The sequence below is a fragment of the Cataglyphis hispanica genome, chromosome 5, assembly GCF_021464435.1.
Source record: "Cataglyphis hispanica isolate Lineage 1 chromosome 5, ULB_Chis1_1.0, whole genome shotgun sequence".
Lineage (NCBI taxonomy): Eukaryota > Metazoa > Arthropoda > Insecta > Hymenoptera > Formicidae > Cataglyphis > Cataglyphis hispanica.
The window spans coordinates 132,650-150,643 of record NC_065958.1 but is presented as its reverse complement, the minus strand read 5'-3'; the positions used below and the strand labels follow the sequence as shown (position 1 = coordinate 150,643).

Below are 17,994 nucleotides of genomic sequence, written 5' to 3'. Positions count from 1 at the left end.
AAGGGCATAAAGTTATTTAGAGGTAAAATTATTTAATAAACATATATCTGTAGATGCTTCTTAACAGAACTATAACCATTGAAAGTTGATGTAAATATTTGAAAAAGGAAAGAAAAAACATTTAATTTAATTTGTTTATTTACAAAATATATTACAAATTCTGTTCAAAATTATCTCTTGCAGATACAAAGTGTTGCCCTGCATAAAAGTGATCTAATAGCTCCATCAAAATTTTTTTTTTATTTTTTTAATGTAAACATTTTTTAAATGTAAACAATTAACTACCAGACTGAAAATGTTTTCAATATTCACACCAATTTTCAATGATTGTAGTTCTGTTAGAAAGCATTTGCAGACATATATGTTTATTAAACAATTTCAATTCTAAATGATTTCAATAATACATCCTTAATGTATGGACCTCATGGAACACCCTATATATATATATATATCACGATAAATTTAGAAATATGTAAAATACAATAAATGTTTTAAGAATGTTTTTAGCTGTACAACAGTAGCAAAAAATTAAAAAAAAAAAACATTTCTTACATTTATACTATTTAAAAAATCAAATAAATATTTGATTGGCCAATAATTTCGTGCGGTTTTTGCCGATAGATGGCTTTAGGTGCTCTGAAAAATAACTATATTCATTTCAAATATTGAAAGTGTATAATCGTTTTTGATTGTGAAATTTCAACGCATTTAAAAAAAAAAGCGTGAAAATTGATTACGTTTTATGTGTTTGGCGTTATTTGAAAGATGTATAACCAAAATGAGTATTTTTGACATATCATGCTTTTTTATTTTGAAAAAGGCAAAAACGCGATGCAAAACTTGTAAAAAGATATGTGTAGTGTATGACAAAGATGCCGTGAAAGAACGCGTGTGCCAGAAGTGGTTTGCGAGATTTTGTTGCGGAGATTTTTCTGTCCAAGACGCTACAATCGGACCGGCCAATTGAGATTGACAGCGATAAAATCAAGGTATTAATCGATACCAATCCACGCTACACGATACGGGAGATTGCAAACATTCTTCAAATATCAAAATCGGGCGTGGAAAACCATCTGCATCAACTTGGCTATGTTAGTCGGCTCGATGTTCGAGTTCCGCACGAATTGAGTGAAGCTCATTTAATCAAACGCATTTTCATTAGCGATTCATTGAAAAAACGTGAGGAAAGCGATCCGTTTCTGAAGCAAATGGTGACGGGCGATGAAAAATGGATCCTCTACAATAATATCAAGCGCAAAAGAAGAGGAAACAGCGCGACAAACTGCCACAAACCACATCGAAGGCAGAGCTTCATCAAGGTCATGCTCTCAATTTGATGGGATTGGAAGGGTGTTGTGTTTTATGAGCTGCTTCCGAAGTACAGAACAATCAATTCGGATGTTTACTGCAGCCAGCTGGATAAATTGAACGCAGCAATTCACGAGAAGCGTCCAGAATTGGTGACTTGCAAGGGTGTCGTTTTTCATCACGACAACGCCAGGCCGCATACTTTGCGAACATTTTGCGGCAAAAATTATTGGAGCTAGGCTGGGATGTCTTATCGCATCCTCCATATTCACCAGACCTTGCTCCTTTAGATTTCCATTTGTTCTGCTCCCTTCAGAATTCTCTAGATAGACAGCGCTTCATTTCCGAGGAAGGCATCAACAACACTTGGAAAATTTTTTTGCCGAAAAAGACAAGAAGTTTTTTAAGCGAGGAATTATGCAGCTGCCCGAAAGATGACAAAAGAGCAAAATGGCCAATACATTGTTGATTGAAGTTATTCCCATCTATAAAAAAATCATCTTTCATGTAAGATCATTCATCTTACATATAAGAAAACCGCACGAAATTATTAGCTAACCCACATTACATTATTAAAAAAAGTAATTTGTAGAAAGAAAGGGAGACAGAGAGAGATAATATTTTTCTATAATTTTTAGTAAATAACTTTTAAACGGGTAAGTGGATGTAAACCAAGTTTTATTTATTAGTCTTCTTAATTTTTAAAAATTTTTATTTCGTTGGTAATGTTTTTTCCTTGTCAAATTTGTCAATAAGTGCTACAATATCGATTTTTCATAAGAATCAATACTAATTTTAAACTTAAATAATTTTCAAACTGTTAAGCGAATTGTGTTCAGGTTTTGCGTGGATATTCAGAAGAAATAGTAGAACAGTCTACAAAATTTTCATGTTTTGTCAATATTTTGACACATGACACTTATACATCTTTAAAAATGTACAAATGAAAATATACAACTTTATTCAACAATTAAATGATTTTAAAAAATAAATCAATTTATCAATTGTCTTGTGCTTAATTAATTCTAAATGCACATTTTATCTTTAAATTCTATAAATTCTACACCACTCATCAAGAGAAAAAGAATTATCTTTGACAATATTAAAAAAAAAATATCTTTTTATAACAATTTATTTGTACAAAAATATTTATAATGCATTAACAATAAAACATATAATATTAGAGTATATAGATTTGTATCTACATATATATCATATGTATAGCTGAACAATCAACATTTTACAAAAAAAAAAAAAAAAAACCCAGAGAAATTCAAAAATCTCAATATAATAAAATATTCTGATACATGTACAATTAATATGTTATATGTAGAATAATATATACAAAAATATCTGTAAAACATACACACTTCTTTATAGTTTATATAAACTTATACAATTATATATAAATTTTATTATCAACTTTTTATCAATCTACAAGCAGCCAGTTATTAACTCAGTTTTTTAAAGTATTAATGTACTATTTCTCTCATCAAGAAAAAAAACCATTATAAAGAAATAAATCATGACTAAAAAAAATTTAAAGCTTTATACATTAAAAATCATAATAAAACTCTTACATAGCACCGACTCTCTTAGCACCATTTTATATATAATTTAATGAGATCTGAATATCATTATTGATTTAAACCGAATAATTTTAAAGCATTAAAAGCGGTAGCCAATGCAACTTGCTCCGGCGTGGTTCGCATAAATGCCGCTACCATTTCTACAATTGCTGGCAAGGCACATGGTTCATTACGTTGAAAGGTGCAATAACGATGGAGGAACATCATAGACCGTTCCGTTAAAGCATCCTTCACATATGCGGGTAATTTGCTGGCTCTGGTATTGGGATACATAAATGGTGCGTCGGTTTCTATTAAGATTTTATCTAATGGTGCCTGTCCACCTTCTAGCAATTGTCTTATCCCGCTGTCAGATTTATCCTTGCATAAGTAGCCTGTGATACCTAGATAAAAGCCTTGATCTAAGTAAATCTGTGCCTCCTCCGCAGTGCCGATGAAGGAGTGAATCAGAACAGGCGGTAAACGATTCTTATATTGATTAAGAACTTCTAAAACATCCTTTTGTGCACTTCTTTCATGTATTACTAACGGTTTATTTAATGTACAGGCTAATTCTATTTGTTTATGAAACACAGCGCGTTGAGTCTCCGGGGCGGAGAAGTCGCGACTATAATCTAAGCCACATTCTCCGATCGCAACACATTCAAGATTATTAGCTATGCTTTCTAGTTCACGCAAAGTGTCTGGGTCTTCCCAAGATTTGGCATCGTGCGGATGTATGCCAGCTGTGGAGTAAAGCGTCCCGGGATATATTCTAGTTAGCCTCAAGGCTTCTTTGCTGGAACGAATGCTGGCACCTATCACCATAATCTTTTGTACACCGGCATCCTTTGCTCGTTGTATTACACTATCTAAATCTCGACTATATTTCTTATTTGTTAAATTGGCACCAACATCAACTATAATGTAATTTTCATAGCATTGAGTCATGGGTGACGGAACAGCTTTCTCCTCTTGAGCCATTTCTTTAGACTTCTATGAAACTATAAGCTGAAGTATAAAAATAATGAATATTATTAACATTGCCTCGAGATAATAAATATATGATATCGTTCTATTAAAAGAGATCACACAACTCTGATATCAAAAATCATATACAAAGACATACGCGCGCATATGTGTAAATTGGATATATAATAGAATATTTTTAGAAACGCACGTATTTTTAGAAAACATTATTAAGAAACATAATTCATAGATATAGGCTCTCTCTGAATATAAATTTAATAAATAATATTTAATAAACATTATTAAATTAAAAAACATTTTTATTAAAAATATTCTTGCATTTATAATTAAACAAGTGCCTGTTTGCAGAAAAAAATCTAAGAAAGCAGGGTAAATAGATTTGATTATTTATGTATAATCATATATACAGGGTGTTCCAAAATTACCGGACTTCCTCTTAATGACAGATTCCTTAGAACATTTCAAGACGAAAATCCTAATACAAAAATGTTGATGCTATAATAGTTTTTAAACGGGAAACGATTATATTTTACGAATGAGAGGGCTGAGATTTTCGCGCGCTTAGATACCGCGAAATAACAAGTGAAAAAAGTGCTTTATAAAGAGGATGCCCTTTTTATAATATTATCGTATAAATTTACAATAGTATTGTCATTATATGTTTTTTCGCTTCTCTACGCATTGCATTCTTTTTACAAATAATGAATACGAAAACTAAATAAGGCATCTCAAAAATGATTAAAAAATTTGCGACCTGTTCCAACTTCAACTGTCAAAGTGATCGATTAATATTACAATGAAGATGTCTATTATGATATGTTATGAAAACGGTTACGATTTGTACTTCATTACAAAGATTCCAAAATATTTCAAAATGCAAAATAAATAAATGTCAAATCTAATTCTATTACAATTTATTTGTTTTGCATAGCATATCATAGCACACACCACGGTAACATTGATCACTTTGACAGATGAAGTTGAAACATGTTGCAAAATTTTATTTGAATCATTTTTAAGATGCTTTTAGTTCTCGCATTCATTATTCGTAAAAAGAATATATTATTGTAATGCGTAGAGAAGTGGGAAAACATATAATTACAATGCTATTATAAATTTATACAATAATCACATAATATTATAAAAAGAGCATCACATTTATAGAGTACTTTTTTTACTTGTTATTTCGCCGTGCCTGAGTGCACGAAATCTCAGCGCTCTCATTCGTAAAATATAATTGCTTACCGTTTAAAAATTATTATGCCTCGACATTTTGTATTCGGATTTTCGTCTTAAAATGTTCTAAGGAATCTGCCATTAAAAGGAAGTCCGATAATTTTGTAATACCCTGTAGAGGAAAGTAAGATAAAAAAACCGAGTACTTTTTTGGATTTGTCTTCCTATAAAAAATCAGAAAGTAAAAAAAATTTTGCTGACTGTTAATAGTCTTTAGTGGGCCTTAAACTATGAGAAAATGAGACTAGTTGCTAAAAAAAATATTTGATAATAAGACTTTTTTAGCAAAAATACCCGATTTTGCTCTACTGGAAGGATAAAACTGAATACCCATTTGAAAACGTATAACACCAATTGCAATTATCGCAAAAAAATTTTTTTTGGTAATTTCTTTTTCTAAGTAATAGTTTTCGTTTTTAACTACTTTCTGTAGGGAGACAAAGTCAGGATAACAGTTTTCCTCTTCTCATTACATGAAAAATGTATAGGTACCCAACACGAGGAAAATAAATTCAGCGACTGTACTTCCGACGTACAAAGTGATCAAAATTAATGTACTTTCTAATATGTACAGAATGCAATGCTGCATTTATCGAAGTAAATGCTCTGTGTAGAAAAAATCTATAATGATTCGATTGTTGCCCTGATATCGATTTTTTTCGGTCCAAAAATTTTGAACTCTTAAGAAAGAAATATCGTGTGTGAGCATATGGGCATAATTTATTTCAAAATAATGATGGCATCAATCTACGACTAATAACATAAGTTAGCCAACAATAATAACACTTATCACGAAGAAATAGAGGTACCTGGTTTGATCCTTATCCGGTTTTATCTTACTTTCCTTTATATATATATATATATATATATATATATATATATATATATATATATATGTATAAAAGGAATATATATATATATATATATATATATATATATATATATATATACATCTATCATTCTCTACAATTATAGTTGATCAAAAATAGAGTTTTTCATTTAAAAAATTTGAAATGACTTTCAAGACTTTTTGGTGCCTCTTAAAAATAAATTAAAATTACCAAAATATAACCCTTTTAAAATTATTTAACTTTTGCCTTAAACTTTTTTTGTGTAAAACTAACAAATAGTAATAATATTTATGAAGTTATCTTAAAAGGCAGTTTTCTTAATAATTCTAAATCATCATCAAAGATGTTTATACAAAGTATTAAATAAAAAAAAAGGGTCACATATTTTGAAAGCAAATATTAGTATTAATTATAATTATAGTATTGATCAAAATAAAAAAAAGGTCTAATTGTATTAACATGGATTCTACAATCAATATTTTTGAAGATGCAGACTATTTTTTTATTTGAGCTTTTCGTCTATTTGTTCTTAATCCTCTAGATTTTTGGCTACAGGGACACTTAAAGATCTTGTTATATTCAATACTCAATAACATATAAATACTGCAGGACTGCATTTTCAATGCGTGTCAGCAAATATGAGAACAGCTAATGTGTTTGAAAAAATGCGTGATTCTCTGAAATGTAGAGCTAAAAAATGCACGACAATAAATGGGAATCACAGAACACCTCCTATAATGCTGACTGCAAAACTAATAGGTACTGTTTTGTTTACTGCATTGTAGAGATGACACAATTAATAAGAAAAGAAAAAAGAGGAAGATAGTTTGATTCATAGATATTGACTGTAGGATCCATGTGAATTAGATCTTTTTGAATTTAGATCTTTTTTTCTTGTTTTGATCAATATTACCTGGTCTCAAAATATAAGATCTTTTCTTTAATACTATACAGGGTGTCCTGCAAAGATTGTGCCAATGGTCGTGAGCGGATAGAGCACAGAAAAGTTGTTATACGATGTTAAAGTTAGCTAATCAGCTCCTGCCTATACAACAGAAAGCCGTCTCGTTTCTCTGACCTCCGACGTCCCTCCTTTGTTTTCTGTTGTAGATAGGCGCTGATTAGCTGACTTTAACATCGTATAACAACGAAAAGAAAGCTCGGATCAAAAAATGGTAAAGGACTTTTCTGTTCAGTTTACTGTGCTCTACCCACTCACGAGCGATGGCACAATCTTTGTAAGACACCCTGTATATCATGCCATTGTATTTAGATACTTCATATATTTAATATTCACTAGTAGATTATAGGAGTGATCGAATTCGCTAGAAGTTAATGTTACATAAATAGGCACTTAATAGTTGCTTTCCATTTACATCAAAACTCAGATAATTCTCACTTATGATGTCATAACTCAGTTGAATGCACGTTCCTTTTAAAGCTGAGATTCAACTAAATTTCTGCACACGATCGTGTGCTTTAGTGAGTCTAATAGACTCACATATAAAAGTAAGGATATGAACCTGCAATATCACTTGCGTGTTTCTTTTACTCATTGAATTGACATTTTATCTAAGTGTAAAATACTCACATAACTGAGTATCACTTGAGTACAAATGGAAAGCAACTAAGTACTTAATCTACATGCAATGCATCAGAGTCCATATTAATTAAGAGCTAAGATATTTTCATGATGCATGACTAAATCACGATTATGAAACGAAAACTAATAGTACCGGTAAGTCGTACCAAATAAATTGGAATAAAATGGAGAATTAAATGTAATTATTATTGAACTTTAAATAAAATGACGAACTTACGTCAATCCCAACCTTCAAATACACGAGCTATACGGTATGTAAATATTCCAGTTGAATGATGCGAATTTTTTTGCTTGGATAATTAGTCATCGCTCATTTTTGTTAATGTAGCCGTTGTACATACTTGTATTATTAAATAGCGAAACAAAACGGAAAATTGAATGTATGGAAAACAATGACAGACAGACAGACAGACCACCGCACATCATTCCACGTTTACATAATATTTGAGTTGAGGCATATATGTAATGCTACTATATTGCTAGTCACATATCTTCCCAATAAGCGGCGTTAGCGAAAATATTACGATGCAGACGTATATCAACCTCTCGCTTTCTCAATTGTGTACTTGATGCAATGCGCATGCGCGAATTTCGTTCAGCTAATAGTATTAAAGCGGGGAGCACACACTTTTGCATAAGCGCATAACCATAAACATAAAGAAATTGATTGGTCCACAAATATATGCATAAGAAAATGAACCAATCAATTTCCTTATGCTTATAATTATGCGCTTATGCAAAATTGTGAGCTCCCCGTTTAAGGCCATATATTACTTTGTTACGTCTCAGCGACGCTCTTTCTCTTGTAACGTCCTGCCAATTTTAAAAACTATATTTTAGCTAGTAATTAAGTACCGCTTTTATCCCTACAAAATACCTGTAGAATAATTATGTAATCCATTTGCTTTATTTTAATTGTTAACTAATTTCATTAATCGCTTATTATTTTAGTTCCATATGGTTATTTAGCCTAAAACCTGAATATATTTTAATCCTTTTAGTAATAATAATCGATGGCGCAAGGAATTGAGAATTCCTTGGATCGACGAATCAGGAAGCATTATTTAGAACTAGCTAGTTGTACAGCAGTGATTTTCTAGAACTAACCTGCCGATTACTTTAAGAACGAACTTGCGAGCGAGTTTCATACTCGATAATATCGATACTAATATCTAACTTTTAAGATTTTAATATTTAATCATACAGACAAATAGATATAATAATTACTCACTCTTAAATTGAGGAGTAAATGCGTCGTACTTTATGGAATCATAAAACGTATATAATAATAATTTGTTGACTACAATTTGTTGAATATTTATAATTATTTTATCCAAAACATCACATATAAAACTTTCAATACTATATCCAATACAATTATAATTTATAAATAATTAAAATCATATTAATTAAAACAAATTATTATATAATGCGTGAATGCTTCCATAAAGAAATGATTTTAATAAAATTAATATGCTTTATTGTAGTATCGATCAAGCGACCATAAATATAAATTTAAGAGGCTTATATTCTATGGAATCATAAATTATATACATTACATATAATACATATAAGTTATCTAAAATATCTATATTTTTAATAAACTATAGAATGCCATAACTTTATTTAAATTGCCAACTTATTATCAGAACTGAAATAAATAGAACAAATGATTCCATAAATTAATAAGCATAAATATTAACCATATTATTAAGGATTTTATATTATAAAATATTAACTAAGCTTAAGAAGAGAATGCGCATAAGAGGCCTCATGTTAGTGAAACCTGATATTGCGAGCGATAAGTCGAACGGACATGCGACGGCTACGACCACGAGCGCCGAAACTCAATAGTCAGATAAAAATATCGATCGACAATTCTCAGAAGAATTGTTGTTAAAAATCTTTCTTCTCAGAAGTCCTTCACTGAATCATTCTAAGAATCTTCCAGAGCGCGACGCGTGTGCTGCGCACGGCCCGAAGACCCTTTGTTTCGACAGTATATAAGCCGGCGATTTCGAACCTTCGGAGCAGTCAAATCGGGCAGTCAAATCGGAGCAGTCAATTCAGAGCATTACGTTCATTGCAGTCAAATCGGAGCAGTCAATTCAGAGCATTACGTTCATTGCAGTCAAATCGGAGCAGTCAATTCAGAGCATTACGTTCAGTCAATTCAGAGCATTACATTCAGTTCGGTCAGTCAATTAAGAGATCTTCAAGCATTCGATACCATTTATTCTTAGCTAACATTATTCATTACTATTTCCTTACTATTTCGTACAAGTGTTTGCTCCATATTATTCTTTCATTGTTCGCGTACTATTCACTATTCCATTTCGATTAATATAATTGTCGAATCAGTGTTAAGTTGTGTAAAACTAAAGAAATAATAAAGAACTTTGTGCATACATCTGTGTACTTTTATCCGGCCTACTTCATCCACGACCGAGGTCTTAAAGGACGAGAGAAGGGCTTAACAAGGTACGACCAGAACTTGAACAGAAGGAAAGATTTTTCTGCCACATCACGGTAAGTACTTACAATTACTATAAATCCCATCTTTCCATAAATATTAGAAACTTTATTTGAATTAACTGACAACCCCTAATATCAATTAATTACCTTTTCATCCTCTAAATAATAAGAAATCCTCTGTCAAGCATTAGCATGTGGCTGACAGTTTCCAGTCAGTCAACTTTAATCTATTATCCTACTATTATTTAAAACACACCCTAATATCAATACTAAGTAAGATTTATAAATTCCATGCAAAATATATATACTACTGTTGTCTTTTGAACCTGACTTAATCTTGCAACACTTTGCTTTTTTTTCCTGAAAATCCATCGTTGCCGAGCGCTTCTTACGGTGCCCCTGGCGACATTCGATCTCTTTTCTAAACCTTCCCTTTCCATCAGAAATTTAGAGTCATAATATAATCAAGTATTGATATTAAATAAAAGACCTTATTTAGACAATTCTCATAATAAATTAATTCGATCTAACTAACTCTCTATTATTTAGTGTCCACAATTTGTTAACTATTCTTAATTTCTATCATAATGTTCCTTTTCAAATCTTAATTCTCTAACTCTTACGGTTTCTAATTAATATATATATATCTTAAGTAACAAGCCCCTTGCATATGGTGAACCCGCAATACAAGCGGACTTGCCGCTAAAACGCAACCATAATCGATATCTTTCTTTTATTATAATATTAAAAGTCTATTCTTTAAACCTGATTAACCTTCGAATTACATATACCTAGTTGTGTCTATATCCCTAAAATACCTAGTGAAACTTCCTAGTAACCAAATAGTTCCGCGTCTACATCATTCCCCTAGATCCACTAGATTAGTCCTAGCTCTCGGCGTCCCTGGGGTATAGCCGGTGGAAGCAGGTTGCCCTATAAAAGTAGAGAGCAATCTTTTTCTCACTAACTGAGGTATAGAGAGAGAAAGAGCGTCGCTGAGACGTAACAAGAGAGAAAGAGCGTCGCTGAGACACGTCGCTGAGACGCAACACGTGTCTTATAAATAATAGAGGATAACGTTGAAAAGACGTTTAACGAGATTTAACGGCTACACGATGCCTATAAAATTCATCGGTCGCTCGACAGATTTTAAAGGGAAAACCTTATGGGAGATTTTGGGAAATTTGAGAAACTTCGGCGTCGGAAGACTCGTGATAAGAAATCGTTTCCAAAGATATCCCGAAGCCTGTTATATGAAGATACTGAAAGTCGCTGCAATGCCCTTGCCCGATGAAACTTATGTAAGTATTAATTAAAAATAATGATTAATTGTAATATAAAATAGTGCTTATATTGCAATATTCACACAGACATAACTTATTTTAGAATGACCGTAAAGTTATGGTACTAGTCGAGAGAGTTTTTCGCGGTCATAAAAACCCGAAACCTGTTCAGCTGGATTCTGTGACTTACAAGGCTGATTATATGTTGATACCCAAAGATCAGGAGCATTTGTATCTTGAGAATGCGAAATTACCAGAGAAAAGAATCTTGCCTAGAACAACAGATCTTCCACCGTTACTTGCACAAATCATAATGCGGCAGATGAAGGCAAAAGGAGAGAAAGTATCCGAGGAACCAAAATTATGTCTTAAGTATAATTTTGAGGGAGGTAGCGTTAAGAATTACAGATTAGCTGAAGAGGGAGAAAGTCCTACGGTGAAACTGAATTTTAATGTGGACGAGTCTAGTATTTTTTTCCCAAAGTCAGAAGAAGTCACGTCTTCATGAGAGCATGTATTTAATTTAGAAGAATAAATATATTTATTAGAAAAATAAATATTTTATAAATAAGTTCTGAAAAGTGTAATGCAATAAATTATTTTAAGCAAAAATAAAAATATAATGATCAGTCTAACTCTTTCAAAGCTCCGCTTTATTAAATGTATAGTCCAGTTCAGGAGTAAAACTATCCATTTTCTCTGTACGGATGACCTACAATTTACATGACAGTCATTATATATTTTAATTCTTTGGCTCTCAATCATACTGATACCTTCCAAAATTGGCGCATCTCCTCAACCTCCACTCTCTTTCTAATGAGCCAACCACGAACATATCTCTGTATTTGTAAGGCTGCATCTTCTTTATTCCATAGCCATGATTTTGGATAAATTGACCTAGGACTAGAAAATAATTCTAAAAAATAATTTCATAATGAAAGTATAGTAATATGTTTTTTTTTTCATACTGTGATTTTAGCCAAAGTTTAAATTGTGGTATGTCAAACACATTCAGCCAAGTACACAATCTACTTGGATGTCGCGAATTACGATTCCAAAGGATTTCTGCGAGATAATCCAATCCATTGAAAGAACATTTATGTGTCTGTAAAGCATAGTACATTTTTTTCTAAGATATATTTCGCGCATTGATTATCGAAATATCTGCAATACAATTATCCAAAAAACCAATCAATTATATTGAAAAAATTGAGGAAATACCATCAAAAGACATCGTTGAAGTAACGCCTATCCCAGAGAAAGCAGTTATCGAGGAAAAAAAAATTGTGATTGACGTAATTAATAAAAAACCAATCGATTATAATGAAAAAATTGAGGAGATACCATCAAACAAGATCGTCGAAGTAACGCCTATCCCAGAGAAAGTAGTTATCGAGGAAACAAAAATTGTCCAAGAATTGGCGGAAAGGATAGTGAATCATAATGAGAAAATCGATTTGGTTGAAGAAGAGGTCTAAGAAGATACGATCATTCAGGAAGAAGTTGCCATCCCGATGGAAAGGATATCAAATTATGAAGAAAAAATTGATTTAATCAAAAAGAAAGAATTAGTAAATGAAATAACTGTAGCGGAACCGGTAAAAGAGATACCAGTTGAAAAACCTGAAATAATCGAGGCTGAAATTGAGCGGGCAGCAGAAATCGAACCTGAATTGCCGGAGGAAGAATATTGTAATTATAAGAGTAATGAATTTTCTTATAGAGAACTTCGATTGACACTAATTTCAAACGTAATTCCAGTTGAACCCGAGAAGCATGTAGAATATGACGAGGGCGAAGAAGGCATTACCGATTACGAAAAATTTATCGCCGAAGAATTGCGGGACGCTCTAAGAAAAAATAAAATTCCGGAGAAGCCAAGAGAGATGCCTCGAGAAATTCCCAGGAATGCGGTCTATGAGGAAATTGATCGCAACAATGCCAGACCATCAAGAGAGCCTGAAGAACGACGAATTAAAAAAGAAATACCTGCAAAAGTAAACCGAATTATCTCGCGCAAACCTAAAATTGCAGATGTTTGCGATGAGACGTGCCCTTTCGTAAAAGAGCAGAAAGGCAAGCAGTTAGTTTATTTTCAAAAAAGAAAACCTCAGTACTGTCATTTTTCAAGAAATATTGATTTTTTCCTTCTTAAGAAAATCTGTAGGCATCATAGTTTATACATTATTTTGTATTTTATAAATCGAAATTTCTTCGTATTGCAGAACGTTTTATGCGCAAATTGAAGGAACGACAATGGGTCATAGATCATTATTATCTGCCAAAGGGCTTCAACTATTTCGAAGACGTATGCACGTGTTCTCTAGCTTGCATGGTGTACGCTCTAAGCAGGGATCCATTCGTGAGAAGCGTATTCGCGTCTCTCGCATTGTTTGCGGTCGGATTAAAGCTGTGCTCCGAGCTGGATGCATGGGAGATGCCAAATCGCGTTTCGTAAGATCAGATATTGACATCAATCGCTGTATAATCATTATTAAAACTATCCTATCAAATTGCAGTGGCAGTCATATTAAAATAAACGAGAAGCTATTTACCGCATAATATATTAGCAGTGACCATTACATTTTTTTTTTATTAAATATTTGAAATTATTCAGGATTTTATTGTTCTTCGACGAAGCGAAGTTTTAATGATCCGTAATATTGCGATTAGCGCGAGTAATGCCATTATTAACAATAAGATCGCTAAATAATAATTTTGCGAAATGCGTGATTCGTATTTTGGAAGAATCACACGCAGGATTATGTCATCCTGCCACTCGACGGTATTGTTTCGATCTGGAACATTCCTGGCGCGTCTAATATGACCGGCAGGACAATTCAGAACGCAATCCACAGGCTCCAGACACGCCATCGCCTTCACGGTGAGAGAAATTTCGTCAGTCTCCTTCATGCCATCGAACATGAATGCCTGGAAAATTAGATAGCTCTCCAATGACGATGCCATGTACTGTTCTCGAGGACAGATTTCGTGTACGTCCGAATTTAAGCAACCATCCTTGTCCAGGATCCACAAACTGTTGACAACCTTCTGTTGCTGTCTCTCTTCCACATAGTGCATCGTCACTTGGCCAATCTTAGAATGTCGCCAGCCTTGGAGTATGGATGGGTAAAAAAATTAGAATCGTATAATTAAGATATTTTGCAACATTCAATTACGGAGTAAAAGAAAAAATTAATGATGTTATGCAATTCTAATTTTTATCTGTATATTTGACTTGATTATATTAATTTTTATTAGTAAAATTGTATAAATAATATCTTTGTTACGCGTCTTTCTTCGGATAAATTTATCGATCTAGGAAACTACAAGTTACACAAAGCCCCTGTCGGAGTTTCAGAAACACCATTTGTCTTACTAAAGGAATAAAAATGTGTACGGTACTATCACCATGCTACTCAGCACTCTAATGCGCTTACCGTCGTCACCGTTGACTAACACGCGCAGCAGAATCTCTTCGCCGAGAACGACAGTGCCGCCTGATTGTATCCTTGTATCGAAAATGTTTTCCGAGTTGTAAGTCTTTCTAAACAGTCCCACATCCACGTCCAGAGCGTTCTTGGAACCGCCGTTGAGCATACTCGGAACATTTCTCGTTTTCCTGAAATCAACATATATATTTGAATATAATTTTCCTGCATTTTCCATCAGAGATAAAAGCTCATTCTTGCTGCCTTCCACCAAAAGATAAATGACACATCTTTCTTACACTTCCAGAGTTTTCACGTTGATTCGCTTTGTGTGATACGCGATCTTATCCTGTGTTTTACATTGTAACGTCACCCTGTGATCGTCTCTCAAACGTAGACCGGAAATCATTGGAAATCTCAGCTCGAGACAATACGATCGGTTACCCTCCGCGGAACAATCAACGACCCCGCAATCCCAGACTTGATCCCTTTCAAAATTAATGTGATAAGAATCCCTGACAGCTATCACTTGACAAGTTTCACGCATCACATTATCTATCACCGGCGGAGCCGAGTTTCTCGGTACTTTGATGGATGCTCTATGATATAACGAATTGCGTAACACATATGTAAGAAATAATCTAAATTAAACTCGAATAAATATGATAAACTTGTTAAAATTTAATGATTAATGATCAATTAATCTATTCTATTCTATTCTATTAAATTAGGCTTTTTATATTAATCACTTTTTTTTTCTATATTTTTGCTAAATTTTATTTAAAAAATATGTAAAAAAAGAAACAGAGAGCTAAGCGTAGATTACCTGAAGAACAATTCGTCTCCTGTGTTTTGACAAGACATCTTTTCTACATTGATGCGATTTGCCAAGGAGGCCGGTGTTTCACCGACAGCAGGAAGAGAAGGAGCAGGAGGAGGAAACTGGGTTGTAGTCTGTCGAGAATGTTTGCCTTGCGAAAAAGTGGATCGACGATGTTGGGGTCGATGATGTTGGGGTGCCTGTAACCCAGTGTCCCCCAGATATCTCATGTCTTGTAAACCCTTGCGCGTGAGAGCTCGCAAGAAATCCCGATCAGGGGAATGGTATAATTGGGATAGTTTCTGGTCTCGTTCGTTCCTATTACATTTCTACTATCAATTACCTCCGGCAAAGAGAAATCCGGAATCGAAGCTGGAGGTAAATAACCATCGTGGAGTACCGCCACTTTAGAAATGTTGTATTTGCGATGGAAATTTACAAAAACCGCGTCCCGAGATTCTAATCCCTCCGCAAAGTTTCTCAAGAATATCACGCTGACAAAGTTATTATTTTTCTTTTTTTCTTAACAATAACAAATGTTTAATGTGGCCATTTGTTGATCGCTGTTTTAATAGATATGTGTTGATCTAGTTTAACAATAAATATTAAAAATAAAAACAGCTGTTATTATTTTATATTTAAATTAAAAATTATATTGTATTTATGTATTTAATTTCAATAATATTAACTTTTTAAATATCTGACACATTTTCTCTAGTTGAAATATTAATTTGTATGTGTGATATTACATTTCAAATATTTCATATATATAATATTAAAAATGTTAAATTTTTAATGTTATTGTAACATTAAATAATATTTAATTATAATATTTAATTATTCTATTATATGAAATATTTCCTTAACTCAGGTGAATACCCGTGGCAAGTTGCCATCCTGAAAAAGGATCCTACCGAAAGTGTCTATGTCTGCGGTGGCACATTGATCTCGTCGCGTCACATTATCACCGCTGCTCATTGCGTGAAGACTCACGCCGGTCGTGATCTTCGTGCGCGATTGGGCGAATGGGATGTGAATCACGACGTCGAATTCTATCCCTACATCGAACGCGACATCGTCAGCGTATTCGTGCATCCTGAATTTTATGCCGCTACTCTCGCAAACGACATCGCCATTCTTAAATTAGACCACGACGTCGATTTCGGAAAGAATCCTCACATTAGTGCCGCCTGCCTACCGGACAAACTTGACGATTTTACAGGAACAAGGTATGTCTCTCTCCCCTTAATTTAAATACAAAGCAGCGAATCGCGTAAAAATTATTATCATCGCGAATTAAAAATTCAGAATTGAAAAATTTAAACTTCTATAATTTTCTGGATTTGCTAATAAAATAATTTATCACACACTATAGTGGAGAGAAGATTTCATAAGAGACTTTGGAGATAAAAATAATTGTAAAATATATAAAGTATAAATATAAAGTATTTTTATCTATATCTTATATTAAAATTAAATATATATTATTATTAAATATTATTTCAAGAATTCGATAAATTTTAGAACATTATTAAATGTGATTATTCTTTCTGAGCGATATCTTTATTAAAAATGTAACTCGTCTTTATTCAAATTTAATTAATAATCATGACATATGATATAGATGCTGGACCACCGGATGGGGCAAGGACGCCTTCGGCGACTACGGCAAGTATCAAAACATACTGAAGGAGGTTGACGTACCTGTTGTCAGCAATCACGTCTGCCAGCAGCAGATGAGACGAACGCGGCTCGGACCCAGCTTCAATCTGCATCCGGGCTTCATCTGCGCCGGCGGCGAAGAGGGCAAAGACGCCTGCAAAGGTGACGGAGGCGGTCCGATGGTCTGCGAGCGTCACGGCCGCTGGCAATTAGCCGGAGTCGTTTCCTGGGGCATTGGCTGCGGTCAGGCCGGCGTACCCGGCGTTTACACGCGCGTTTCCCATTATCTCGACTATATCCGTCAGATCGTAGACTATGAGAAAAGAAAAATCAATCCGATTAATAATGAGTCGTATATATTTTCTATCGTGTATAAAAAATTTACGGAATCTCTTGTCAAATTTTGCGAAATTAAGCAATCTTTATCATGTGCATAAAATTCTAACAGTGATTTTGACAATTCGCCACATTTTATTACAGCCGTAGAGAAAGCGAAAAGAAGATATATATTTATATACATATTATATTTATATTGAAATGTGAATTTTATTTCTGAGTAAGCAAATTTTATTAAGAACGGCCATTTTATTAAGACAGAGAAAGATATATATATATATATATATATATATATATATATATATATATATTTATTCGTTATTCAAATAACTTATGTCTCTATTCGTCTAGATTAAGTATTTTCTCCTATTTAAATAAATGTCTAACTTATTGTACATAATACATAAGTCTATATATATATATATATATAT

The 17,994-nt window shown here is 33.0% G+C and overlaps 6 protein-coding genes across 7 annotated transcripts; 3 read left to right on the top strand and 3 right to left on the bottom strand.

Annotated features, from left to right (window-relative positions):
* Positions 1-572: 572 nt before the first annotated feature.
* Positions 573-8,102, bottom strand: LOC126849788 (3'-5' ssDNA/RNA exonuclease TatD). The gene is made up of 2 exons (XM_050592024.1): positions 7,774-8,102; positions 573-3,887 (listed from the first exon to the last, which is right to left on the bottom strand). Exon 2 carries the CDS (start codon positions 3,858-3,860, stop codon positions 2,946-2,948), a length of 915 nt encoding a protein of 304 aa, XP_050447981.1. The 5' UTR covers positions 3,861-3,887; positions 7,774-8,102; the 3' UTR covers positions 573-2,945.
* A 2,892-nt stretch (positions 8,103-10,994) lies between these two features.
* On the top strand, positions 10,995-11,960 carry LOC126849796 (28S ribosomal protein S34, mitochondrial-like). The gene is made up of 2 exons (XM_050592038.1): positions 10,995-11,332; positions 11,418-11,960. Exons 1-2 carry the CDS (start codon positions 11,147-11,149, stop codon positions 11,820-11,822), a joined length of 591 nt encoding a protein of 196 aa, XP_050447995.1. The 5' UTR covers positions 10,995-11,146; the 3' UTR covers positions 11,823-11,960.
* Positions 11,961-12,060: 100 nt separating this feature from the next.
* Positions 12,061-12,447, bottom strand: LOC126849801 (IQ domain-containing protein K-like). Its single transcript, XM_050592047.1, has 2 exons — positions 12,283-12,447; positions 12,061-12,217 (listed from the first exon to the last, which is right to left on the bottom strand). Exons 1-2 carry the CDS (start codon positions 12,435-12,437, stop codon positions 12,076-12,078), a joined length of 297 nt encoding a protein of 98 aa, XP_050448004.1. The 5' UTR covers positions 12,438-12,447; the 3' UTR covers positions 12,061-12,075.
* A 355-nt stretch (positions 12,448-12,802) lies between these two features.
* LOC126849790 (titin-like) lies at positions 12,803-13,842 on the top strand. Of its 2 annotated transcripts, XM_050592029.1 has the most exons (3): positions 12,803-13,006; positions 13,076-13,390; positions 13,540-13,842. In XM_050592029.1, the coding sequence occupies exons 1-3, from the start codon at positions 12,829-12,831 to the stop codon at positions 13,770-13,772; spliced, it is 726 nt and encodes a 241-aa protein (XP_050447986.1). In that variant the 5' UTR covers positions 12,803-12,828; the 3' UTR covers positions 13,773-13,842. The 2 variants fall into 2 exon arrangements, with proteins under 2 accessions (XP_050447986.1, XP_050447985.1); XM_050592028.1 differs by having other exon boundaries at positions 12,803-13,390.
* Positions 13,843-13,927: 85 nt separating this feature from the next.
* Positions 13,928-16,274, bottom strand: LOC126849547 (uncharacterized). The gene is given in 6 exon segments (XM_050591490.1): positions 13,928-14,427; positions 14,755-14,936; positions 15,045-15,344; positions 15,572-15,854; positions 15,857-16,059; positions 16,255-16,274. Coding segments are annotated over 6 exon segments (1,488 nt in total).
* Positions 16,275-16,414: 140 nt separating this feature from the next.
* LOC126849546 (phenoloxidase-activating factor 2-like) lies at positions 16,415-17,919 on the top strand. The gene is made up of 3 exons (XM_050591489.1): positions 16,415-16,794; positions 17,190-17,527; positions 17,915-17,919. The coding sequence occupies exons 1-3, from the start codon at positions 16,415-16,417 to the stop codon at positions 17,917-17,919; spliced, it is 723 nt and encodes a 240-aa protein (XP_050447446.1).
* The last annotated feature ends 75 nt before the right edge of the window (positions 17,920-17,994 follow it).

Bases quoted from the DNA above. Each gene is read 5' to 3' on its own strand.
- LOC126849546 (XM_050591489.1), top strand. From the start codon at position 16,415: ATGAAATATTTCCTTAACTCAGGTGAATACCCGTGGCAAGTTGCCATC. The intron at 16,795-17,189 runs GTATGTCTCTCT...CATATGATATAG, and splicing joins GACGATTTTACAGGAACAAG to ATGCTGGACCACCGGATGGG.
- LOC126849801 (XM_050592047.1), bottom strand. From the start codon at position 12,437: ATGTACTATGCTTTACAGACACATAAATGTTCTTTCAATGGATTGGAT. The intron at 12,218-12,282 runs GTATGAAAAAAA...ATTATTTTCTAG, and splicing joins AAACTTTGGCTAAAATCACA to TCCTAGGTCAATTTATCCAA.
- LOC126849796 (XM_050592038.1), top strand. From the start codon at position 11,147: ATGCCTATAAAATTCATCGGTCGCTCGACAGATTTTAAAGGGAAAACC. The intron at 11,333-11,417 runs GTAAGTATTAAT...AACTTATTTTAG, and splicing joins CCTTGCCCGATGAAACTTAT to AATGACCGTAAAGTTATGGT.
- LOC126849788 (XM_050592024.1), bottom strand. From the start codon at position 3,860: ATGGCTCAAGAGGAGAAAGCTGTTCCGTCACCCATGACTCAATGCTAT.
- LOC126849790 (XM_050592028.1), top strand. From the start codon at position 12,829: ATGGAAAGGATATCAAATTATGAAGAAAAAATTGATTTAATCAAAAAG. The intron at 13,391-13,539 runs GCAAGCAGTTAG...TTCGTATTGCAG, and splicing joins TTTCGTAAAAGAGCAGAAAG to AACGTTTTATGCGCAAATTG.